The 27,613-nt window shown below is 37.1% G+C and overlaps 1 protein-coding gene across 2 annotated transcripts; it reads right to left on the bottom strand.

Moving 5' to 3' along the window:
• Positions 1-711: 711 nt before the first annotated feature.
• Positions 712-26,283, bottom strand: LOC128027681 (nucleophosmin). 2 transcript variants are annotated; one of them, XM_052615490.1, is made up of 12 exons: positions 26,167-26,283; positions 25,692-25,774; positions 24,928-25,047; positions 21,404-21,497; positions 20,849-20,940; positions 19,629-19,717; positions 18,549-18,597; positions 16,358-16,441; positions 8,145-8,252; positions 6,740-6,788; positions 6,500-6,574; positions 712-2,821 (listed from the first exon to the last, which is right to left on the bottom strand). In XM_052615490.1, the coding sequence occupies exons 1-11, from the start codon at positions 26,213-26,215 to the stop codon at positions 6,540-6,542; spliced, it is 852 nt and encodes a 283-aa protein (XP_052471450.1). In that variant the 5' UTR covers positions 26,216-26,283; the 3' UTR covers positions 712-2,821; positions 6,500-6,539. The 2 variants fall into 2 exon arrangements, with proteins under 2 accessions (XP_052471450.1, XP_052471449.1); XM_052615489.1 differs by lacking the exon at positions 6,740-6,788 and having other exon boundaries at positions 26,167-26,282.
• Between the last annotated feature and the right edge of the window lie 1,330 nt (positions 26,284-27,613).

Genomic DNA, 27,613 nt, shown 5'->3' with positions numbered 1-27,613 from the left:
AGACTTTCTGGAGCAGGAGAAAAGGACTGCTAAGGTCGAACAGAAAACATCTAAACCGTAAACTCTACTGCGCCGTATGGTCCTTTGAGTGTTACAAGAATGTAGAGAAGGGGTGTCGAACTCAATTCCTGGAGGGCCGGAGCCCTGCAGACTTAAGATTCAACCCTAACTAAACACACCTGATCCAACTAATCCAGTCCTTCAGCTGTTTCCTTATTTGAAAAGTACATGTGTGTTGGAGCAGGGTTTGAACAAAAATGTTGGTCTCCAGCCCTTCAGGAATGACACCTCTGATGTACAGCATCATCTAACATTTACTCCATCAGAGCTGCTTTTGATTCAACGTTCAGATGTAGGCTAGGAGTAAAAATCAATTAAATCGTTAAATCAATAAATCCACACCTACATTATTTGTAAATGAAATGACTACTGATGGACAGCTAAAATCAAGATGCTGCATGGTGCAACTGTGCAATACAACACACATAAGAACACTTTCAGATTAGAGAGGTGCAGAATATAGTTTGTTTTGTGCTAGTCTAGCCAGATGTCTTGTTCTGAAAACTTTACATGGCAAGAACATGATCTCATCTCCGGCCTTAGATGTTGGCAGTAACAAACACCACCTTAGCATTTGGTTACCTTCATCCAAAGACTGGTTAAAGGCAGAATATAGGCAACTTCACATTGTTATAATTCACGGACAAAAAGTTTTTATACAGTATTTATTTCACAGATTAACTAAAGATGGATTACCTCAATTTCCATTCAAGAAAAGAACTTAATCTAACAATGCTAGCGAGCAGAATGATGCAACAAAAATTTAACAGCTCCAAGTTTAATCAACATCAACAAACAAGCTGCATCAACCCGATCTCATGGCAATTCGTCAATTTTTCACAAGGTGGCTTATTCGTACAAATTTGTACGACCACACTCGTACAAATTCATATGATTGTTGCCAAATCGTACGTATTTTATGAGTTGCACAAATTTGAATTTGTACACATGACCTACACTTAACCCCGCCCCTAAACCTAACCGTCACTGGGGTTTAGACAAATCGTATAAAATCGTACGAGTGAGGTCGTACAAATTTGTACGAATAAGCCACCTCATAAAATACGTACGAATTGGACGTGAGATAGCGTTGGCTGCACTGAGCGACTGCATTATAAACCATTTTGTTGATCATTATGGAACAATACAGTTTTGTTGCAATGCCCTGCTTGTTTTAAGCATTTACTTTGTCAGACAAAAAAAAAAAAAAAAAAAAAAAAAAAAAACACTTGTACCAATTACACAGGGAGACACAACATGTAATTTTAATTAAAACAGATCTGCTTTCAAAAAAACACCTATGTATATTTCAGTGTTTTAACTATTAGTGCTAGCAAATTAAAATGGTTTAGTAAAAATATACAAATAAAAACAACTTAAAAAAAAACATAAAAGTGAAATCCGATTTTAAGGCATCAAATCAACCAGACATGTACTAACAATCATCTTTTTAACAAGGTATGATATTCTGGCCGTGCTTCTCAAGAGGATTTTAATAAAAGAGTCTATAGCACTAAATTGTGTTAACTGATAATTGTATTAATTGGTAATTGATTGTTTTATAATTTTTTTAATGTTGAAGGCCGTGGGAATTGCTGCAAGGGCTGCATGGAATTCTGTGAACTAGACGGAATCTTTAATCAGACGGAACAATCAGAATATGACTGAATCTTCAGAATTACTACACCTCAGCTGCCATCTTCACATGAAGAAATTAAGAGGCCCATTTACAGTGATTATGGTTTCAAATATACACAAGAAGCAAAATGGGTTGGTAGTGTAAAAAAATATTTTGCTCAAGATAACATTTATGATAACAATGTTTTTTTTTTTAGTTTTTTTTTTTTTAAATGGCCTTACAAAACATTGTACTAAACGTGTGATAAACAAGCACCAACCAACCAATATTGGTTTTCTATTTTAAAGCGATGCTAACAAAAACACACAGGATCATATTTTACCCAAAATGCTAAAGAAAACAAGGGAAATTATATTTTGCATTAAAAAAAGCTTTTTTATTGACCATGAGCATTTTTGCATATATATATATATATATATATATATATACACCCCAAATTCTCATGATCATAATGTGCCAGAATGAGTTACTAAAGTTCCCCCCAACATTATTTTTAATGGTGATTTTTACTAATATAAAATAGTACAATTATTATAATTTTTTTTTATTAAATAACCATAAATTATAATCTCTACCACAGATCATTCCATGATGCATAAATACTGACAATGAAAATTAGGGGAAATGTGCTTCATTCTTATAAAAGAAAAAAAAGAAAAAAACATAATGCAAAACACTTGTATAGTCCAAAATAGGCTTAATTTCCTTCACGCAAAATATAATCTCTTTTGAATTTTGAGGTAAAATATGACCTGCACAAGTTTGTGAATTTAGTGAGATTTACCAATTCGGATTCTTTTTTTAAATTAAAACTATCTTAGCAAAACGTCCCATTACATGTTCTTTTAAGATCCAAAAAAAAAAATCCATAATTATAAGAAATACACATAAAAACATGATGCTTGATATCTCTGCCATTGCTGATGCTCCTTTTGCTCTATCCATCTTCAAAGTGAGAGAAGAGCAGACGGATCACGTTAAGATGGGAAAAGACCAGATCGTACAGCTGAAGTGCCGTAACTGGCTCACCCCAGACTTCTGCTGCACCGGGACGGGAAGGGGAGCGCAGTGCAGCCATTACTTTTTTAGTGACTGTAAAAAGTTCCAAAGGTCTTTGATCACCTGCAAGGAAATAATTGGGGGGAGAGAGAGAGGAGGGGGAAAAGGATGAGTTGGTGAAGCTGGAATGGAGTTTCTCTGATGTAGCGACTCATTTGGATACTTAATAATTAGAGCTGTGTGAGTCAGCTTGGATGAAAAACTCCACATTAACTGTGCGTCTGGAGCCCAGAGGAAGGGGGTGCAGTCGTTGTACATACCAGAGGGTATGACTAGTGCCTCTCTTTGACAAAGACATGTCTCACACCTCTCTGCCTGCTGTGCTCCCAAAGACGATTTTGCTAGAAAACACACTCTCAACACACACGCTCCACCCATTGTATATCTGAGAGGATACCTGCACAGCAAAGTCTGACACACTCCAGCCTTGTTTCTTGAACACAGGGCTCAATACCGACCAAAACACAAAAACATCTAAACTCCGTTCCAAATGCTAGTGAGCTACTTACTGCATTCTTTCAAATGCAGCATCCAAACTGAAACGGGACCTCATAAGTGATCTGAAACAATCTTCATAGGCAGCAATGAACACAAACGGCACACAGGAGACTTGACTCAACTAAACAATATGATGAGTATAAAAATACAAAACGTACAAAAATTGGCTACAAAAATTGACCATTTTAATAGTTTTGGGTATTGAATGAAATGTACGTTTATTTATAATCAGCACGATCAAACATCTTTTGGAACAGTGGTTTCTTCACACATCTATGAATATTGGTCGACTGATATATCGTCCAGGGTTAATATAACAAAATAGATGGAAAATGGGAGCTACTTTGTTTCTGACGCTCTTTGGCCAAACAGAAAAACTGTTTCTGATCATTAAAAAGAAAAAAAGAAAAAGTTGGGGGAAGGTCAAATCTCAGCCGATTAGTGTTTCTGTTTGGCCCATAATAAGTGTTGGAAAAGGGACTTCTAATTTGAAATTGCTGAGAACCCTGTGCCTGAGTGCAGTCCTGTCTAATTTACCTTTCTTTCATATAATGCATTCAGCAAATATTCATTTCAATGAAGCTGTGTGTACGGTATACTGTCCCTGTCCAGAAAGGTAAGAAAAACATCATCAAAGTAGTCCATGTGACATCAGAGAATATTTTGAAGCATCGAAAATGCATTTTGGAGCAAAAAAAAAAAAAAAAAATTGTGACTTTATACAGCATTGTCTTCTCTTCCAGGTCTGTTGTGAGCGCGTTCACAACACTGCAGTGAGGCTGCTGATGTGTTTTCTGGTGCGCCCGATAACAAAGATAACACGTCAGCAGCGTCGTACATCAACAGTCACAGCAGTCACACTCACAACAGACATGGAAGAGAAGACAATGCTGAATAAAGTCGTAATTTTTGTTATTTTTGGACCAAAATGTATTTTCAATGCTTCAACAAATTCTAACTGACCCTCTGATGTCACATGGACTACTTTGATGATGTTTTTCTTACCTTTCTGGACATGGACAGTATACCGTACATACATTTTCAATGGAGGGACTGAAAATTCTCGGACTAAATCTAAAAAGATGAAAGGAGGTCTTACAGGTTTGGAACGACATGAGGCTGAGTCATTAATGACATAATTTTTGGGTGAACTAACCCTTTAAGCAAGGGAATACAAACGCAAAAAAAAATAATTAATCCCAAAAATGAATAATGGCATTATGTAGTACTTGAACTACCTACAAACTGATTTTTAGGGAATGAGAAAAAAGGGTAATGTGTTCCTGCAGCTCAAAAAAGCAGATAGTAAAGTCATGGGTTTGATTCCCAAAAAACTGAGAAATGTGTAAATGTCTGTCAAATAAATTAATTCACACACACACAAAAAAAGATATTAGGGTAAAATAAGACCTGGATGTGTTTTTTTAAGATCCACCCCACTGGTACCACTAACACACACAGACACTCACACTGACATTTGCACTCTCTCGTGAGTAATTCATCCTGAGGAGCTACAGCAGACATGATAGTGCGCTTTAGTTAAAAGAGAGAATTTTCTCTTGACCCAAACGTACCCATTTGTGAGGGCTGCTTTAGACTACGGCAATATTTTAGGTCAACACCCAGCCTGACACATACAAATGCAAAAAAAGCTCTAGAATAAAAGAGATGGCAAGAAAGGAATGAGTGAAGGAGGGATTTAAATCACAGCTAAAGATGTCAGGCGTTACAGCTCCCTCCTGTTCTTTTGAATGCCAAGAGGTCAATCAGTACATATTTCATTTGCTGATAAAAAAAAAAAAAAGAAAAAGAGAGAGAGAGCAGCAGGAAGAACTCAGTATGACACCCCCGACTGGCCCAGTAAGACAGAAGATGCGAAAGGCCTAAAATATACTCAAATGCAAGTATTTCACTTTTTTTTTTACTAGAATAATAACATCCATGTTGGCACAAACATTCCAAAGTAACTATATCGCCCCCTTGAGGCAGGGTTACACGACACGGCAACAATGTACTACAAATTTAAGTTTTTTCTTTGTGTTTTTGAAAGGTTTCACATTTAATGCTTTCTAAATTATCCCGTTCACACAGATTCGTGAAAATGACTTAAACACTGTATTATGCATGCAGGCCAGTAGTTGGCGATGTCACTATGTAAAGAAACACTACGCTCCTGCACACATACACATTCTTCTACAGAGCGGTGAATTTGGTTGTCAAGTGCTTGCGCATACCTATAGACAAAACACATAATATGCATGTGCATGTCGTCACCATTTTCACAAACTTTTGGTTTTGACAGTTTACACTCAGACAATAAATTTATCATTATAAAAACGTGCACTTTGAAACCAGTTTTCAATTGTTTGCATTTTCATGCCCCCAAAACACTGTTGTGTAAAATAGCAGCCAAAATGGATAAAAAAATTAATAAATTACGTTTTCAGTTTAAATTGGTGTTGTGTAAATGCCCGCTTAACCTAAAAACATTTTCGCTACTTGAAATAAAAACGTCTAACTAAAATAAATAAACGTAAACTTATTGTTATATTTTATTTTTCTTTGAGTTTTACTTGATGTACGAAAATAACTAAAACTGAAATAAAGATTAATAAAAAATATATACAAATAAAACTAATAAAAATGATACAAACACAAAACCAACTGACTAAAACTTTAAACTGAAAATAAAAGCATAAAAATATAAACAAATTCCTGAAACAAAAATGTATTTAATTTCAGCTACTTTAGTTGGACTTTGTTTTAAGTTTATGTCCTCAAATAACTAACTAAATAAATAATAATAATAAATTAAAAATATACTACTGACACACACACACACACACACACACACACACACACACACACACACACACATATATATATATATATATATATATAAACGAATATAAATTACATTAACACAACAAAAATCCATAAAACATACAAAAAATTAAGTATGTTTATAACTATGTTGAACAGGACGTAGTTAAGGTTGTCTTCGCATAATAGAGTACATTTCTAGCCTGATGCTTTTGTATTTCTCCGCCGGCTGAGGAATGTCTCATCTTCTGAGCTGAAGTGTCTTAATCTTTTAAGTGGACATTTCTTACATAAAAGACCTCTTAGAAGTGTTGACAAATTTTGTTAGGGCTGCAGTACATGCTTTCTACGCAACGTGTGAGTGCTAGAAATACTCCAGCCAGAGGGTGGACAGTGCTTTATGAAAGCAGCGATACTCACTTGTTTATCGGAGATCTTGAAAGCGCTTCTAGCGTAGTTCTCAAACTTCTGTTCCGTCTTTGGAAGTGGCTTCCCCTGTTTCAGAGAAACATATTTTTTTTGGTAGAAATGAAATGGCCCTTTTTCATCACTGGTGTCTCTCTGTTAAGTGTTGAGATCATCCTGTCTCGGAGCCAGAGCACTGCTGCCGTGATGAACAGGGTGAGTCGTTGGGTGTTGGACGCACTTCAGTGAACTCACATTTTTTGTGTCCTTTACAGTAATTCCAGTTCCCCTTATCTACAGCAGACTGAATGAAATCACACGGACACAAATCATCATATCTGCTCCACACAATCCATCCATCCTATCCTTCCAGTTTTAAACTAGATATTACGGCACAACACACCATTCCTCTCGCTCTCCTTTTTTTGGGGGAGTTTTTAAGAAGCATACAGCTAGTGTATATACGCTTTTCAGGATTATTACAGGTTTTTTGTTTTCAACCTGCAGTTGATTGCCACATCCATGACCATGAGTAAGTTCACCACCATTCAATCTTTTTTTATCATTATTATTATTATTAATAAATTAATACTTAAACATCAAAAGTGACAGTTAATACATTTATAATTTTATAAAAGATTTGTAATTGAAATAAATGCTATTTTTTCAATCTTTCAATACATCGAAAAACAATATTAAGTTTCCACAAAAGATTGAGCAGCAAAACTGTTTTCAACACTGATAATAATAATAATAATAATAATAATAATAATAATAATAATAATAATAATAATAAAAAATGTTTCTTGATCAGCAAATCAGCATATAAGTATGATTTCTGAAGGATCATGTGAAACTGAAGACTGGAGTAATGAAGCTGAAAATTCACCTTTGCATCACAGGAATAAATTACATTTTAAAATATATTAAAATATAAAACAGTTATTTGAAATTGTAATAATATGTTTACATTTTTTTACTTTTTTTTTTACTGTATTTTTGATCAAATAAATGCAGTCTTGGTGAGCTAAGAACTTCGTTGAACATAAAATGTCTTTCAAAAACATAAAAAACTACCAACCCCAAGTGTTTGAACAATAGTTTAGGTGGTGCAGATAAGCCAAGAGAGTTTTGCATATTTGAAAATCAGTATTAAACATCTACTTATGGTGTTGTACTACTGCCTACTTGGATGCATAGTTTATAGCTTGCATTATTCGTTCTCACGAACTGAAAAACAGCATATCACACATAAGCAATGTAATGTGAGACTCACAATGATCAGGAGGCTATTATAGATCTGAGGATGTGAGGATGAAGAGGGTTAGTGGTCAGGGGTGCTGAGTGAATGCGTGCATTTGTGAACTGATTGAGGAAGTGAGCAGGTGGACTCAGAAGGACTGGATAATCCTGACATCATGATGTCATATAGATGGTCATTCCCCCTCCGGCCTTTAACTCAGACACCTCATTAACATTTGACCACCTCATCATCTGCTAAGTCAGCCTACTTACTGTTAACACACAGCATGTGTGTGTGTGTGTGTGTGTGTTTGTATGTCAGGGCTAAAGCATGTGTGTGTTTACAGAAAAGAAGTGCATCCACATGTAGCAGGGAGACAAATGTCAATGTGAAAGAGAATATGTTGAGTATTTGTACCTCTTTAGCTGTTGATGCAAGTTTGCTTTTGACCTCACTCAGGCTGGGAGTGCTAGGAGTCTTCCCAGAAGGCCCTGCTGCAGACTTGTCTTTTACTTTCTGTGGTGTCTGTAAACAAGAAAAAATTCAAAAATTCAATTTAGTATAAAGCAGCTCTACAGATGACAACCAAATTTTCATTCAGCTCAATTCTTCTGTTTTTGTCCGAGAGTGTCAGTGCCACACATCATGCTAGATATTGAGAACAAGAGGCCATGTACAATCAAAAAAAAGGTTATTCTCCTGCATAACATACACCAGGAGGCTCATTGACCCATTGAGCCTTAATCAGCGGCCCACAGACCTCTGAACTAATGACAGCACCCTTTGACAAATTTGGAGCGTTACAAATGATCGTTTTATTGCTTCCATACAGGAGAAGACAAGCCCAAAGCTCTTAGATGCGTTGGAGGGACGGGACGCTCTGCCAAGAGGAGGAATAAATGACTTGTTTTTCAGTGACAAGACTATCATTTCCGAACACCCTCATGTTATACAGAGATGAACAACTTACTGTATCAGCACCATTAAAACTATTACACACTGTGGCCACAAAAACACTTTTAAACTATATCAATGTCCATTACCATGATAACCAAGCACGCTGCAGGTTCTCTCAGACATAACTTCACTTCTCAAAGTAATTTTTGCATTTTACTGTCTTTTAAAAAAAATAATAATAATTTTATTTTTAAACTGGTTCCAGAGCATCATAGCATGAAATTCACTCTCGGAGAACAAATGCAAGTGAGCATATTTATCCTCTCCATCACCGATATACTAGTGGATTTACTCTTCCACATTACATTGAACTCATACATTTTTTAGATAATTTATATTATATAGTTGATATAAACATAAATAAACTTAATGTGATGCTTACTCATACTCATACATAGATGAAACGGGTAAGAAACCAGTAAGATTTCTGTAATAATACTAACAGACTACATGTGTTTTAATTACACAATAATCTGGTTTATACATTCATAATCCAGTTTTTCAATCTCATAACTTTTAACTAAATGTGGTTTTTACATAGATATATTTTAGCCATATTTTAAGGATGTTAATAGTTTTCAACAGAATAAATGAAATCGTTTTTACAACGAACAGATTCATGCTGATTCTTAGCAATGTGAATAAATGCATTTTGAAAATGATTAAATAAATCAAATAGATGCATATTATTCAAATGAACTATTAACTATACTATAAATGCCTATTTCTTACCCGTTTCATTTATGTATGACTAACAAATATGCATCATGTTAATTTATTCATCCAACTGGATGGTGAATTTTATATGCAATTTAAACAGAAATCTTAATTTTTGTCTGAAATATGTTTTTAAGTGTGCCTGTGAAGGGTTTGTCAGGTTTCACAGTTGATTTTTAAGTCAGTTTAGCTCAAGTAAACACAGGTGCTGTAGCAGATGCTAGGAGATTGCCAAACTGTGATCATATTTTGGAGGGCAGGTCTCTTATTTTGTCACTGCACGGGATGGTAATTTTCTTTCAAAGCCAGTAAAGTTTCCCAGGTGTAAACAGCAGACATGGGGACTTGTGACTTGGTGACTTGGACTCGAGTTGACTCGAGTCGCTATTTTTAGGACTTGAGACTTGACTCGGACTTGGAAGTTAAAGACTCGGGACTTGACTTGACTTGAGACACGATGACTTGAATGACTTGAGTGTTAATCACACCATGTGTTCAGTTTGAATATAAAATATATAAATTATTTTTTTAAATAAAGTTGATTACTCAGCTGGAGCGCAGGCTGAGAATAGCGTCGTGACTGGATCAGGACAGTATCATCAGTCATGCCCTCTCTACCTTACACACACCACGCCCACTTAAATCAGATATCACATCACATCAACATGTCAGCCTGAGAGGTACCGAGGGTCATCGCTTTTGTCTTCAATAGTTCGCGCCTAAAAACGCGTGGAAAACGCTAGTCGCGCCGCTTTCTCCTCCTTTCCAAAGCGCTCGGGCAGAAGTGCTCCTGGGGCGTCTGTCGTTGCTAAGCATCCATGACACGCTCTCTCTCAATGGAGACGCGGAAATTTCAGCAAAGTATAAATGGATTTGCAGCACTAAACATCGCTCGCAGTAGCTCTGCTACTAAATTCATTTCAAAATGGCAATCCATATACAGCTATGAACAGCTGTTCCTTCATCTTAGCTGAGCTTTCAACGTTGATACGGGAAAGGAGGAAGCTGATTGGTTAGTTATTGTCACATGACCTGCGGTGCGCTTGCGGCATTATGAAAAGTTTAGATGTTTTTAACTCGATGCGGTGCGACGCGCGCGCGTTGCTTCCATCATGAGCGCGCATACATTGGAAATAACGAACTTGCGCGCGCAAAAGACATGATGTGAACGGCCCCTAATGATCCGCTAGCAGGCCGTCAAAAAAACGCATTCCAGGGGCGGCGCATATATATATATATATATATATATATATATATATATATATATATATATATATATATATATATATATATATATATATATATATATATACAGTACAGAAAATAAATATGACGTATTTTAAGTTGTTTCATACTTTTTTGTTATGTACAGTACAGACCAAAAGTTTGGACACACCTTCTCATCCAAAGAGTTTTCTTTATTTTCATGAATATGAAAATTGTAGATTCACACTGAAGGCATCAAGGTCTATTTGACCAAGAAGGAGAGTGATGGGGTGCTGCGCCAGATGACCTGGACTCCACAGTCACCGGACCTGAACCCAATCCAGATGGTTTAGGGGTGAGCTGGACCGCAGACAGAAGGAAAAAGGGCCAACAAGTGCTAAGCATCTCTCGGGGAACTCCTTCAAGACTGTTGGAAGACCATTTCAGGTGACTACCTCTTGAAGCTCATCAAGAGAACGCCAAGAGTGTGCAAAGCAGTAATCAAAACAAAAAGTGGCTACTTTGAAGAACCTAGAATATGACATATTTTTGGTTGTTTCACACTTTTTTGTTATGTATATAATTCCATATATAATTCCACATGTGTTAATTCATAATTTTGATGCCTTCAGTGTGAATCTACAATTTACATAGTCATGAAAATAAAGAAAACTCTTTGAATGAGAAGGTGTGTCCAAACTTTTGGTCTGTACTGTACATAACAAAAAAGTATGAAACAACTGAAAATACGTCATATTTATATTCTATACTCTGAGAGAGAGAGAGAGAGTGTGTGTGTGTGTGTGTGTGTGAGAGAGAGAGAGAGAGAGAGTGTGTGTGTGTGAGAGAGAGAGAGAGAGGAGAAATGTAACAAAGTTTAATGTTGTATGTAAACTGTGTTTGAGAGAGAGAGAGAGAGAGAGAGAGAGAGAGAGAGAGAGGTGTTCAGAGAGGAGTCTGTTGGATGTTTAGCTGTTATTTGTTTTATGGACTCAATGTTGAAAACGTAAAACATTTCAAACACTGTTGGCAGAAGTGAAAAATAAATAATTTTAGGAAGTTACAATTTTGTTTGATTCCATTATGTATTTTACTGAACATGAGTATTTACAATGCAAATCCAAATTATTTTAATTTACTGACAGTTACTTATATCTTGTCTTTTAACTTTATTAAGATCAGATTCTGCAGGTAAAATAACAATATTAAGGTGACTTGACTTGGACTTGACTTGACATAGCTTGTGACTTGACTTGACTTGACTTGCCCAAGAAAAAAATACTTGGGACTTACTTGAGACTTGAAGGTTAAGACTTGAGACTTACTTGAGACTTGCACATGTGTGACTTGGTCCCATCTCTGGTAAACAGGGTTTGCATTGGTGCATTAAAATTAAAATGTTTTATGTGCTTACTGATGCTCTCTCATAGTATAGTAGATTGTGAGGGCAAATGTCTGAATTATTACAAATTCACTGAAGAATCTGGAGTCCACACTCCACACTCTGTTTCTGTGTGTGCTCATTGGGCACAGGTGTGTGTCCAGCTTTAAGCAGAGAGATACTATCCCTCTGCAGACTGATATAAGTGCTTCCTGTCTCTCTCTCTCACACACACACACACACACACACACACACACACTGACCTGTCCATGCATGCAGCCCAGCCAGGAATCCACACTGATTGTAGGGTTACACTGATGGATAGAGCCTTGTTTTACACAGTAAGTGAAAAGATGGAAATAGAAGGAAGAAATGGAGATGTAAAGCATGAAGACTTTTGGCATAAGTGTGTATATATGAATGCTTCAGATGACCTCCATGCCCTTTAAAGTGATCCAAACTAGACCATCTTGATAGGTGGAGTGATTATTTCATGTTTACATATTCTTCTTCTTTTTTTTTTTTTTAAGTCAGTAGGAAAAGATATATAAAATAAACCAGAAATACTAGCTAAACAACTTTTTTTTTAATTAGTTAATTGCCTTGGAAACTAACTGAAATAAAATTAGCTGAAGTGAAATAAACTAAAGCGAAATATATATATACATTCAAATTCAAAATATTAAGAAACATATGAATATATACTACAAATGTATATAAATAATGGTAAAATTACACTATGTACACACAATAGTTTGAATGGAAAGATGTCTGAGAGATACTAAAATAAGATGCAAGTCCACTTAAAGGCTCACGTACAAGTTTGGTCTGAGTTTGGTTTTCCTAACAGTGAAAACGTCACAAAACCAAAGCATCTCTAGGCACATCTTGACACGCATTGTGTATGTGTTCGGCTTCAAGGTGAACAGGTTAACATCCCTCAAGAATCCTCCAGAACTTTTGGCCCAGCTAGATGAAAGACGAAAGTGAGGGAAGAACATAAAGTAATGGACAATGTCTTCCAGTCTTTCTTTGGGAGATCAAAATAAATAATCCCCTTTTCCTCTGTAGCAATTGACTAGCATGCGATAGATCAAAAGGTATCAGATTAAAGGACAAATGCACTCACGACACACACACACACACACACACACACACACACAGGACTGGCAGAAGACCAGAGAGGCCCGGTGTGGTGCAGTCATTATATAGCAGGGCGTTTTTGTGTGTTAGGAAAGGACAGCTGTAGAGTTAAGACAGCTGACAGACAGAGTGTGCAGCGAGCTTTTTAATCTAAGCCAGACACTGATTACAGATGCCAGGGGACAGCACTTAATCATTAGCACGCTAGCATTTGATGTAATCAGTTGTCCTTTATACACACACAAACACACATGCGACTCCACTGAGCTGTGATCAAGCAATTAACTTAAAAAAAATACTGACCTTTATCAATCAGGGATATTACAAATGATCTTGCACATTGTTCGCAGCTCTATTAGACTAATGCCACTTTTATGTATTTAAGGACAGGTAATGGTCTCAGCTGCCTAATAGGAATGGACTTTACAAGTGTCCATACAGTCATCATCTCAGCCTCTTCTCGGTTTCCACCGTCTATGCTACTAGTATGCTCTGATAGATTTTTAACAACTCAGTTCAGCACACAGCTACTCAGCCATTTCATTTTCTCATTCCGACTGAAATATAATGATTATTCTTTATGGCATTGGGAATGGCAGGAATGCATAAACAGATAAAATGTATACCTTCTATACAATGGAAGACAATTTGGATAAAAGCATCTGTGGTCAAAGTTTGGAGTCGTTAATGGATTGTCAGGAATGGATTGCAATTTTAAAATGCAATCCATTCCTGTGATGCAAAGCTGAATTTACAGCATCATTACTCCAGTCTTAAGTGTCATATGGTCCTTCAGAAAACACTCTAATATGCCGATATGCAGCTCAAGAAATATGTCTTATTGTTATCGGTGTTAAAATTTTTTTTTTTTTTTGTTTTTTGTTTGTTTTTTGGAAACCATGTTACTTAAAGGACTTTTTTGGATTGACAGAAATAACTTAAACAAATTAGGCTGCAAAAGAGCCAGAATAGAAATTGCCATTTTGAGGAAGCATTTCCCAAGACAGACAATGAACAGTTTGCATTGCAGCGGAGGCAGACTATCATGAAACGAACTTGACTTCGTGCATGAATATTCTTGTATACTTTATGACATATCACATGCCATTCACAGATGTAGGTATCTTACAGTTATGCCCCATACTATTGTACTAAACTTGTTTCTGCATGCAAATACAGTCGTACAGAGCATTCCACAACTGCTCGTGCATGTCAGTGGGAAATGCAAGCAATTTTTCTTCATGCATTCATACAGATATACAGTTCTCTGATGGGAGAATGCAAAGAGTTAAGCAGTGCGTCTGCTACACTTTAATGACAGAGCACACCGTTTCCGCTCACTTCATGGCCTGCAGGGACACCCAACGCCAAGCCCTAATGATTTCTAAAGGCAGAGGTGTGGCCACCGGAAACAAGGGTAGGAGAAGGACGAGTAGGAGTGGCCGACCGGAAACAGAAGAGTTTGAGAAAGATTGGAGGATGCCCGCTTGACTGTCTAATCTGGTCAGGTGTTTTAACAACCACGTCTTACAGCAGAACATGGCCATTATGGAATTAGCTAAATGCGGGTGCACACACACACACACACACACAGCTCCCCCCACCCCCCAGGTCTTTCTATAACAGTAGGTAATTAGTGCTCCTTACGTCAAGCATCTAAGATGCTAATAACAAGCTTACCAAGTCTTACATTGTTATTTCAAGTGAACAGCCAGCGGGAACGATGGGAAACTGATTTCCACATTGTTAAGGGATGTTTCAAACATTGTGCGGGTGCGTACATGTTAAAGGTGGTCCGGGTTTGAATGCAAAGACCAAAGGTCACCCTGTAAAGGTTTATACCTGTCCTGAAGGGGTGTGTTCCAGGGGTCAGAGGTCAGACAAATTTAAACAATTGGTGAAAGTTCAGTCTCGCTTTTGTTTGTCACCTTCAAAAAAACCTGCCAACTTAGGCAACTGGTTGTATTGTTAGTGAAATAGAAAGCAAAAAAATCATTAAAGCACACATATACATACATTCTTAAGTTTACACTGTTCTTGTGCTCCGTCTGGATGACTGTGACTTCTCTAAATGTCTTTGAAGAACTCTTACTGGGCGTAGCATTCCTACTCCTGTATTTTTTTTTTATTATTATTCAGCACCACTATTACAGTGAAAGAAGAAAAAAAACTACATCAAAGAATATTCAACCCCACACAACAGCATGTGCACCGGTCAAAGGAGAAAACAATGTGATTACAAGAAATTCTGGTGAATGCATTTTAGATTCCCAACATCGGTCGCCCTGCCAAAAGGCAGTGGCTTTGAGACTAGTTTGTTGTTTTAAAGCAGACCACAAATGACCTTCAAATTGGTCGTTTTGGGATTGTTGCCACCAGCAGCTAGTTAACAGCACTTCACCGTTTCTTTGCATGGGAAATTACAATGGACCTTTTCCATGGGCTAGGAGAAAAACTTTGAATGTCAAGATTGAAAATTTTTCTCTAAAACGCTTGGTTATTAAAAGTGTATTAAGTGAATTCACAAAAAAAGTAAAAAAGTCATTGTGTCCTCCCAAGACTGGGCAGTTTTCAGCTAATCACAGCTGGAGTTTTGAATTATGCTGCTGCGCGCATTTATCTTTAGGGGTACCGCTGGTCTAATTTACATTTGCTCTTGGCGGTGTTGGCTAATCGTTAATAAAGACAGCCGTCTCATTATCCCGTGGTTTTCTCTGTGAGGCTGCCATGTTTTCGGCATCCTAAACTGCACCTGGACGTTTGGTAAGAATTACCTCTGGCACCCACTGGTAGACTTTGGCTTTTGGTTGGCACGGCTTGGAAATTTGGAAAATGGGATGTGGACTGAATACCAAAACCTGAAACCCAGACAGCTCCTACAACTTGCATTGACCCATGAGAACATCAGAACGTGTTCATTTTCTTTTTAGTTTGTTTTAAAACCAAAGTGTTACATAATATAATGTTACATAATAATTTATTTATTATGATTAAGCCTTATCTTTTGGTTTGCATCCATCAAATACCAAATAAGATAAAACAGGTTTCGCAGAACATTTCATTTGAAAAAAAAAACAAAACAAAAAAAAAACACTTAGTTTGCTTAATTATCAGAATATAGGCATGAATGTTTTAATATTTAAACAATTTTTCGGTAGATTTCTAACAAAACGGCTGTATTGTGATATTACACCATTACCTTTACGTGAGAAAAATCATAACTTACCTGCGTTTGGGGCTTCCCTGATGTCCCCGCTTTCTTGTCTGGAGAGCCGTTCTGCTTATCTGCACTTTTCTTCTTCTCTGGGGTCTGGAAAAATTGGACGGAGCGAAAAAGAGAGAGAGAGACACATTGCAGGTTAAAATGAGTTATTTAACAGGTGCCAAAGCTCCAGTCACCTGTCATGCTCCGTGTTAGAATCATTACAGCGGATAATGTTTGTGAATTGGGTGATTGTGACAGCTTTTCTCTTCAGTGATGTAACAATACGCTTCTCAGAAGTTTTTCAGTTGGGCTGTCAAGAGAGCCGTGATGAAAGAGAGCAGTAATTTGTTAGAAGCACAGCCTGTCTAGTCACGGTCTAAATGGACCACAGGACACTGTCATTGCTCTATAACTCTATACCCCAGAGAGAAAAACAGACAGTGGAAGAAAATCATCACCTTATAACAAGCAACATGTTTTTCTAAGGAAAAAGGTTACAGTACATTAGAAGACCTATTCTTAGTATATAGTATATGCCAATTCATTATAATGCATCATAAATGTGGTTATATTTATTTATTAAAAAGGTATATTAGCCCGCAATGTGTCATTTGAACACTGTAGCATAAATGAACTATTATAAACAGACTTCACAGACGTTGTTTCCAACGAAGTGAACAGCGAAAGAACAAACATGTAAAAGAGCTGATGGGTCAAAGCCAGATCTCGAGACGGCTAGAGAAAGAGAGAGTGAGACACTGGAAGCTGTGAGAAGAGAAGAAAGCATTGAGGATGGGGGGATGAGGGAGGATGTGGAGTGTGAGACAGAAGTGCTTGTCTGTCGTCCCTCCTCAGGGCAGGAATCAGTCCTCACAGAGCAGGTATGTACCCGCTTTGATCTCTAAACACACATACAAACACTCTATCACGCACACACACACACACACACAGCAGGGCTATTCGTTTTTCAGTTTATTTCCACTGCGTTTTATTGGTGCAGAAATAGTTTAGATTTTGATTCGAACTACATTCACTTTCATTATATATAATATAATATATATTATATTAATTCTTTAGTTAAATTATAAATGTCTTTACTGTAACTTTTTATTAATTTAAAAGTGATTGCTGAATGAAAGTATAAATTTCTTATTCATCCATTAATCTTCTGTCCCCAAACAAGCAAGTGGTGAGTAGACAAGTGAAGTCAGACTGTCTGTGAAGCTTAACAGTGTATACGTGATCATTAAATTAAATTAAATTAAATTTATGCATTTAGCAGAAACATAGGCTATCAACATATCATGTGTTCCCGGGGAATCGAACCCCCAACCTTGCGCTTGCTTGCTTGCTAGCGCAGTGCTCTACCAGTTGAGCTACAGGAACACTTCATTACGATCCAGACAGAGAGACAGAGTTTATGAAAACAGACGGATGAAGAAAAGATGCAAACAAGATATGATAAAGATGATAAACATGACATGAGGGAGGAAGAATTTGTGTTATATGAAGAGACAGAGAGAATACCATGTGATCTCAACATGATGGGATAATAACAAGTGGTGATGAATATTTGATGAGGCAACATCCTGTGTCTCAGGCAGAGACTGGCACCTGCTGGTCACTATGGGGTTCATTTGGTTTCATTCTGGACAATAGCAATGTAACAGAATAGTTCAAGAGTATGGGGTCAGTAGGGTTTTTTTTTAATGACAATATGACAATGACAATAAATGACTTTCTTTAATGTTACAAAAGATTCCAATGCATTACAAATAAATTCATCAAAGAATTCTGAAAAACAAATGTATCAAGGTTTCTATGCAAATGTTGAGCAAAGAGTTTGAGAGAAAAAGAAAAAGAGAAAAACTTTGAAAATAACATGAAATATTTCTTTGAGGAGCAAATCTGCATATTAGAATGATTTCTGAAAAATCATGTGACACTGAAGACTGGAGTAATGATGCTGAAAATTAAGCTTTGATCACAGATATAAATTACATTTTAATATATACTAAAACAAAAAAAACAATATTTTAAAATGCAAAAACAATTTGAAATATAAAATTTTACTGTATTTTTTGATTAAATAAATGCAGCTTTGGTGAGCATCAGAAGCTTCTTTCAAAAATATTACACATTTTACAGTAGTGTAATACACAGCATTTCCACTTTTCTGATTGTATAAAGATAAAGAAGTGGCAAGACTCACTTTTTGAGGGGTTTTGATGGGGCTCTTTTCAGCAGGTTTTTCATCGTCTCTAAAAAGCGAGACAGCAAAAAAATGCAAACGTTTATCAAATGAACAAAAATACTAATTATTCTCTCAAAGTGAATTCTTGTTTACTGAGTGTAAAAACTAGGGCTGCCTTCAGTCGACGAGAAGAGGCTTAATCTATCAAAAATGTTATTAGTCACTTAGTTGCAGGTTCCAAAAATAGAAACAATCCACAGGAAGTGGCAAAGTCATTATTAACAGCTGGTCTATGTGCTAATTACAATCAATGGTCAGGACATCCAAATGGTCATTTAGTTTAGAACCTCAAATGCGGCTTATCATCTGAAACATGCAAGTAGTATCATCATTACATAACGTTAACCTAGAAAAATGTATGCTATTCAAGTGTAAACTGTATTTAAGCTGCATTTAACTTAAATTGCAAATTACTGGTCATACAGATAAGAGTAATACATCTTTTCGAATCTGTAAAAGGTCTATCTGTGTGCGCTCACAATAAAAACAACCCGTTGTGCTTTTGTAAAATAATGAAAGCAAACAGGTTGCACTTTCTGCTGTCCAGGTCTCTGTGAACTTGACTGCGTCAAAAAAACTCGATACACTGTGATTGACTCACTGACATGAAAAATATATCTGCAGAAAGCAAAATATCTACATTTAAGTGAACCATTTCAAATGGAAAACAAATACTTTTAGACGTCGAGTCAGTCTCGTCGATTTTGTCACTGCAGCCGAAAATACAGAAAACACATGAATTAATGAAATATTACAATGTTAAGGCAGTCTTCCTGCTGTTTTTCCCTCTGATGCATTCATAAACATAACTTCTGCAGTGCGTTGTGACAAGATTTATGTGTGCGCTTGAGCACTGAAAGGCTACAGGCAATTAAAGGCTCATTATTATGAATTACTTGGTTTAATTAATATAAACGTGCAATTAGTCGACTAAATGAACAACTATTAGTAGATCAGAAACATCTTTAGTCGAGGGCAGCCCTAGTAAAAACCTTTCAACAGAACACACATCTACACTGAATAAACATGAGTTCTCACTCTTCATCATCATCATCATCGTCGTCGTCATCATCATCTTCATCACTATCCTCATCCTCGTCTTCATCTGTGTCCATTTTCAGTTTTTTCTGAAATGAAAGAAGCAAATCATTGGAAACAGAACTAAGTAAATATATATAAAACTGAGCGATCTGGCAGTAAAACCTGAATGGAAGTGATTTGTTAGATGCTAGAGAAAATTGTAACATAGATAAGTGACATTCAGCCAAGTATGGTGACCCATACTCAGAATTTGTGCTCTGCATTTAACCCACCCGAAGTGCACACACACAGAGCAGTGAACACGCACACCCGGAGCAGTGGGCAGCCATTTATGCTGCGGCGCCCGGGGAGCAGTTGGGGGTTCAATGCCTTGCTCAAGGGCACCTAAGTCGTGGTATTGAAGGTGGAGAGAGAATTGTACATGCACTCCCACCCACAATTCCTGCCGGCCCGGGACTCGAACTCAGAACCTTTCGATTGGGAGTCGGACTCTCTAACCATTAGGCCACGACTTCCCCTGAAACTTTCTTTTCTAAAAACATTTATTAATGCATTAAATTGTGTCTTCTCTATTTAACCGTAAATCACAACAACAACCCTTAACCCTAGTAAAAACACTGTAAGTGACAGCATCTCATGGCTCACTGCTTCAGTAAGAATTCTGGGATCATTTCAACACTCCGACAAAAGATTTCAAACAGACTCTGTGTATCACATCGACGACAAGCTGTTGCTTGTCTCAGACACTTATCTAGAGGATTTAATGTGTATTGAACAATGTGTCTCTTTATTGAGATTCCACAAAAGTCAACACCCACTTACCCTTAACCCTTTTCATGTCTTATTACCAAAAGAAAGTACCACATTCTGTGATAAAATGTTTCCCAGTACAAATATCTATGCTTAAAATATAACAATTACCTGGTTTAGGAAAAATCTTAAAAGGAAATAACTGATAAATTGCTAGATTTTTTTTTTCTTGTTTTAAGAATGAACTGTTAATTTTGATACATTTTTTACGTCATTTTGTTGTATCTTGATCAAAGTAAAAGGTTAAGTGAGATTTTTATGTTAAGTATCTATCTCTGTTTATATTTAAATGAAGACGTTTTTCAATTCAAAGTGTAATGCACCAAAAACAATCATAATTTAGAAGCTTTTAATGAACTGTGTGGAACCAACATTATTTGATGTGAGGTCAAAGACAGATCAATCACCTGAGGCACTTTTGCAAGGGTCATGTTGGACGGTCTCTTCACTGGTGATGTATTATTCTCCTCCTCTTCCTCATCATCTGATTCCTTCAGACCTGAGCACACCACAGAGATCTCTTGACATCACTGACTGTGGTTTAAATAAAAACCAAAACAACTTCACATGTCTAAGTTTGTATGACAAAACCAGTCTGACTTATGTAAGTGGAGGCCCAAATGCTGCACTCGTTTAATATCCGCAGAATAGAGCTGACATGCTGAAAGTGTCTAAACAGCATGTGCAAACATATGGAAGCGATTAAATCAGAGAAAATGGTGTTGCATGGTGCCAGTTCATTCATTTGGAGTCCGTGCGGAGAGAAAATGGCCCTTTAGGACGGCAAGATTACTCCCATGGACGACACATCAAGCAGAAAGAAGAAGTTCATCAGAGAGAAGAGAAGAATAAACAAGAGAAGCAAAAGACACACCCGGGAAAGGGCTTTTCTGAACTCCTGAACTGGTTTTCAGTGGTCATGTTTGGTCCTAACAAATGAGAAAATACAAAAATGTACTCACTGACGAAATGCTGACCGCTGATGTAGACCGGCCCCGCTCCGGACTGCAGGCGAAAGGACACAGGAGGCGTGACCTCAAAACCTCCCAGACTTAGCTAGAGGGAACATGCAGACACACATATTGCTGTAATGATCAAGCGAGAATGATGGAACAAAACAAATGCAAAACGTTTGTTTCACGCTCTACTTTTAGAACACAATCAAACCAAAAAAGAGGCTCTGTTTAAACATTAATAACAATAAGAAATGTTTCTTGTGGAGCAAATCAGCATATTAGAATGATGTGACACTGAAGACTGGAGTAATGATGCTGAAAATTCAGCTTTGCATCAAGAATAAATTATAGGGCTGCTCCGATCACGATCGGCCGATCGTTAATGTGCATCTCGTTAGTAAAGCCGGTTCTCTAATCAGCGGTAAATTCCATCAGGTGCGCAATTTCACATAGAGCAGCTGTTACTACACAGAGCAGTTGTTAACTGAGAAGATGCGCAAATAAACGCTGGAACTTAACGTGGATTTGCGCATCTTCTCAGTTAACAATGGGTCTGTGTAGTAACAGCTGCTCTATATGAAATCACGCACCTGATGGAATTTACCGCTGATTAGAGAACCGGCTTTACTGACGAGATGCGCATTAACATCGGTCGATCGTGATCGGAACAGCCCTAATAAATTATATATTAAAATCTATTAAAATAGAAAACAGTTACTTGAAACTAATAATATTTCACAATATTACTCTTACCGTTGTATTTTTGATCAGATCAATCTAGCCTTCGTGAGCATAAGAGACTTACTTCAAAACACAAAAAAAAAAGACAAAAACTTTCAAGAGTTGCGTAGATGATTGAATATTAAAACAAATACTACTAGGTGTTCTTTATCAGACGATTTGGTGCTAAAATCAGATGCTAAATGATTCCCACCACACAAGCAACCAAAAAAATGTGTTTCCCAGAAAGAATTCACGACTGGGTTCTGTCCTGATCAATCTATGCCAGAACATCCCAGCCAGGCCTTCAGCTAAACATCAGTACATAATTGCGCAACTCGCGAAATGCAAGCCACGGCCAAAAAAATCTGAATGAACATTCCACTGCGCCAGGCAACAGCACTTGAATCGATGGCAACCAGATGTAAACAGCTGAGGGTGCGATGGTCTGCTTAATGCTTTAAATGACAGCTATGAAATTACATTGAATGGCGAACAATCCCTAACGTCCAACATCATCTCAGATGATCCGTTTCAACACAAACGCTAACTGATGAGTTGATTGTCTCCTGAGAAATCGAGACAAAGCCTTGTAATTAAGGTACAACTATTGCTCGAGTCAGATATCCTAGGGCGTTTGCTAATTTTGGGCTTGAATAGACTGAATAAAATCCAAGATCTTACAGACAAGGTCAAAATAACACAAAAAAGGGCTTACAAATGTCGTCAAAACAAATATGAGAGAAAATGAATACGCCACCATTAACAACTCCACCCACGGTACTAAGCATACCCGCAGTTGGTATCTACTGTTCACTCTAAGCCAAAAAACATAGATTCCTTGCAGAGCTCTTTAGAGATGCTCACATTTTCCATAGCTGATATAAAACAGAGGCAAATATGTGCTGATGTCATGGAGGGCTTGTGCCTGCTGTCCTGATGATGCAATGATGGCCCAGCCCCTTCCAAAAACAATCTGTCAATCACAACTTGACCAGCCTCGGCACAGCTGGAATTTTTATTAGACACATTCTTCCAATACCATAAAACACCCATAACAGGCATCCCTTCACAGTATAAATCCATATATCAAGATGTCATTGAGGGCATAATAGCACTATTTTTATTTTACAAAATGAATTTGAGTAAACTTGTAGAAACATCTGCAATATTTATTTCACTACCACATTACTTGAACACTCTGTCTACCGCAAAATATGATTTGAAGTGAAAGTCTGTAAATCTAAGGTCGCCCTTTCAGTTAAACAATTAAGGCAAGATACTACAGGCAAAATCACTTTTTTCATGCACTGGTAGGGGACTATGATTTCTGCGATGTGGAAAATGCAGACAGAATCGCGGAATCCATTCCAAAAAATGGAATTTACTGTATAATGTATCGTGGAATGTCACAGAATTTGCCAAATTGCAGACTAATAAATTAAAAGTAACGCTAAGTCAGTTCATTTAAATCAGATCGCAATATGGGCTAGTGTCTGTGAATATTTAGGCGCAAAAATGTTATTGAAATATGAATCCTGCATGTTCTGCGTGTCTCTGTGTGAATGAATGAAGTCTCAATAAATGAAGAAGTGAACACATAAACATTGTCTCCAGAGCTGCTCTGAGAGTCACTTTATGAGCATTTGACCATTTAATTTGAGAAAAACTGTCATCATTTCTACATCATATATACACACAAACAAAACTCTTCACAGCAACCCATCAAAATAAAAGTCTGGTTAAACTTTAAGAAACTGTGACAGAAACATATTAATTTTGTACAGAATATAAGTATTAATGTAATACTACTACTATTCATTAAATATTTATTAAAACTATATATTTTTCATGAATAATCAAAAAAAAAAACTGAATTTGGGGAGAAAACAAAACAGGTTTCAATAGGCCCTGCATTGGTCAGTTCTGAGATTTTGGCATATTTGGCTTCTCATAATGTTTTTTCAGACTAGTGGAAGGAAATTAAGGAAAATACAATACTTTTAATTTTATTGCAATTTTATTGCAAATTAAATATATATTTTTTAAGTTAAAAAATTAATAAAATAATAATAATAATAATAATAACAATAATATGTTATCCCTATCCATATTGAACATGAGAAGGATTTGTTCATATAGGGTATACATATATATCTGAATTCTATGTTCAGATTTCTGTTCTGGAAATGGTGATGTTTATTAGTTAAATGTTCTATCCTACTCACCTGGGGGTATTTTTCCCTTAAATACAGATTAATATTAATTATTAATGTGTAATAACAATAGTGTTAGGGTTAGAGTTTGGTTTAGAGTTAGTTGCTAGAAATTATGCATTATTAACAGGAATACAAATGAGACTGTGAGGGACTGAAGTACAGGAGTTCAATGGATTCTACGGCTGTGTAATATCATACCAGTACCGACTGTTCAGACAAAACATCCTTCCAAAAACTTACAGTAGAGAAAACTCTGTAAAAGCGGTTTTGGAAGTTTGGAAGTTGTGAAGATTAGATGATCTAGGACCTTTATACAGTGCGTGCTACTATAAAGACTGCAAGTCTATCCTTCACAGCCTTGTTTTCATCCACGTTAAATTCAATATGATTTCGAAATCAACAAAGGTCTACTACTATAGAAAAATCCATGAAAAGGACACTGTCAAATAAAGAGTTACTGAACTGAATCAAACCAAATGAACAAAAACAGTCACTGCACTATTAATAACCAAAGTAGAATAACTTCTGAATGATGCATAATTAGATAGATGGATACACAGTTGACACAGAAATGTAGACTAGAACACTTACAGAAGGCAGAACGGATGGCTTCAGTACAGCAAGAGTGATTTTGGTCATTTTGCCATCGTAGGCCAATCCCTCCATTTCCACGGTGTGGAATTTATCCTCCGCCTCAGCACCCAAACACACCTGAGCACAAAGGTGAAGAGAGGAAACTGGTTTGTTAATGTGAGTTCATGGGCAATCGAAATAATTCAGCTATAATACGAATCACTGGCACGGTGATGATGAACACTATAACAATATTCCCAATACAGAACTGAATGCAGTGTCATAGAATAATACGTTATAAAACAGTGTTATTTATTCCAGGATAGAATGCTATGTTTTAGAATAGAATAGAATAGAATAGAATAGAATATGCCATTTCAGTCTTTCTTCAGTAAGTTTAATACTTTAGAAATATATAGAGATTTATAGTTAATACATACATATATATATATATATATATACATATATATATATATATATATATATATATATATATATATATATATATATATATATATATATATATATATATATTATATAACTTACAGCACCCCCTGATTTCAGCAAACATGAAAAAAGCTAATATACAGTAATCGTGCATTTTTACAGGAGTAAAGGATCAACTAAAGGATTTACAAGATAAAATATTAATATTTGAAGTGCTACAAAAAAGGACAAATGTACAGAACAGATCAAAACGTCTACATTTATATAAAGGTAGGACTGAATATCTGTGATTTGTGTCATTTTAATGACATTTTTTATCAATTCATCTTCCTCACCGCCTTGAGTGACAGTTGATGTTCAGCCTCATCATCATCTAACTCGACTTTGTGCTCTTTCTTACCAGGTTTCAATGAGCAACCTAAAGGAAGAAGACAAAACTTGTGTTTTATTCATTAATGTTGTAAAACTTGCATGAAAGTAAACTTTAGAGGAAAAAAACAAGGAACAATCAACATCCACATAACATACAACATCCTTGAATAAGTCTACAGACACGAAATCATAGTAAGCAAAAGAAATACCCCACACCTCTTGTCCACAATATGTTTGAAATAACAATGAAAATAACATTTGCACTCATTTGAGCATTAGGCTATAAACAAAGGCAAACTCCTTGCATGAGGCTAGCTGCATTAGCCACAACTCTTTTATTGCAATCCAATGCTGCAAGCAGACGCATGCCATATGATTGCATAATACTGATTAAAGCATATGTATGATTATGCAACATGAGGTTTTATTTCAGCTCACCAAATAAATACATCTGAGGTCGACAGAGGTCCTTAACGTTATCCTCCATTTTTGCGCCACAGAGGGTCCTGTTACTCGTAGTTCCGGCGTGCGGATTGACACTTGATTGGACGAATGAAAGTGCAAGAGTGGGCGGCTTTTGTTTGCAATTTTTTTTGTGCGCGCGCTTTCAGTACCCAATTTATCCGCCAGATGACGCCATATGATAACTATACTATTGCTGTTCATCCATCCACTCTCGAAACCGCTTGTCCTGTAGTCTTATTTCCCCAAAATAAAAACCGTAGGCTTTGTTTTAATATTAACTGAATGCTTTATTATGATGTTTTAATGCAATTTGACTCAATCCCAATTGTAACTATTATTATTATTAAAATAATTATTTAAATGTAATTATTTTATTCTATAAAAACAATAAAATGATTATATTCCTAATCTTTAATCCACATTTGATCACTTTTTTCAAAGTGAAAAGTTATTTGATCACAAATAAAGGCTTGGTGGGGTTACTCGTTGAATATCTGTCACAGCACGTGATGCAAGAAACACAGCGAGAGAACCAATTGCGGGTAAGTCGTTTATTTAGGGATAATCCAAAGGGGTAAACAGTCCAGGCAGGGGTCAAAACCAAACATAATCCAAATCCAACATAAACAAAACACGAAGACAAAGCAAGGCAAGACAAGGCAAGGCAAGAGTTGACGGACCTGAATAATACACAACATTAAACAAGGACTCCGTAACACAGACTAAGACAGACTGGGTATAAATAGACAGAAGGATAATGAGGGAACAAGAGAATGGTGGGGGACAATCAATTACACAACAAGGAGGAAGGTGACCAAATAAGGGAGGAGGAAGTGATCTGGTGACAGACACCGTGAGCAAGGAGGACATCTAGTGGAACCCCAGGGAACAACAACCCAGACACTGTGACAGGGCGGAGCGGATGACCACCACATCTATGTGGTCAGCGCGGAAGCCCCCCAGGGCGTAGCGGATGACCACCACATCTTTGTGGTCAAGGCCGGAGTCCACCAGGGCAGAGCGGAAGACCACCACAGCCATGTGATCAGGGCGAGGGCCCCCCAGGTCCAAGTGGAAGACCACCACAGCCATGTGATCAGGGCGAGGGCCCCCCAGTTCCAAGCGGAAGACCACCACAGCCATGTGGTCAGGACGAGAGCCCCCCCAAGGTGGAGCTGACCTCTGTGCGGCCGTACCAACGGGACTACGAAACTCCGGGAAACCCCTGGTGTCTTTACTGGACTCCAGAAGATCGGTGACTTGACCTGACTCTGGAGAGTCAGCGGTGACTAGACCTGACTTTGGAGGGTCAGCGGTGACTAACCCTGACTCCGGAGAGTCCACCAGAACCTGACTCGACTCCTGAGAGTCCACCGGAACCTGACTCGACTCCTGAGAGTCCACCGGAACCTGACTCGAC

Source organism: Carassius gibelio, chromosome A14, assembly GCF_023724105.1.
Source record: "Carassius gibelio isolate Cgi1373 ecotype wild population from Czech Republic chromosome A14, carGib1.2-hapl.c, whole genome shotgun sequence".
NCBI classification, from domain to species: Eukaryota; Metazoa; Chordata; class Actinopteri; order Cypriniformes; family Cyprinidae; genus Carassius; species Carassius gibelio.
This window is presented reverse-complemented; position numbering and strand designations above follow the sequence as displayed.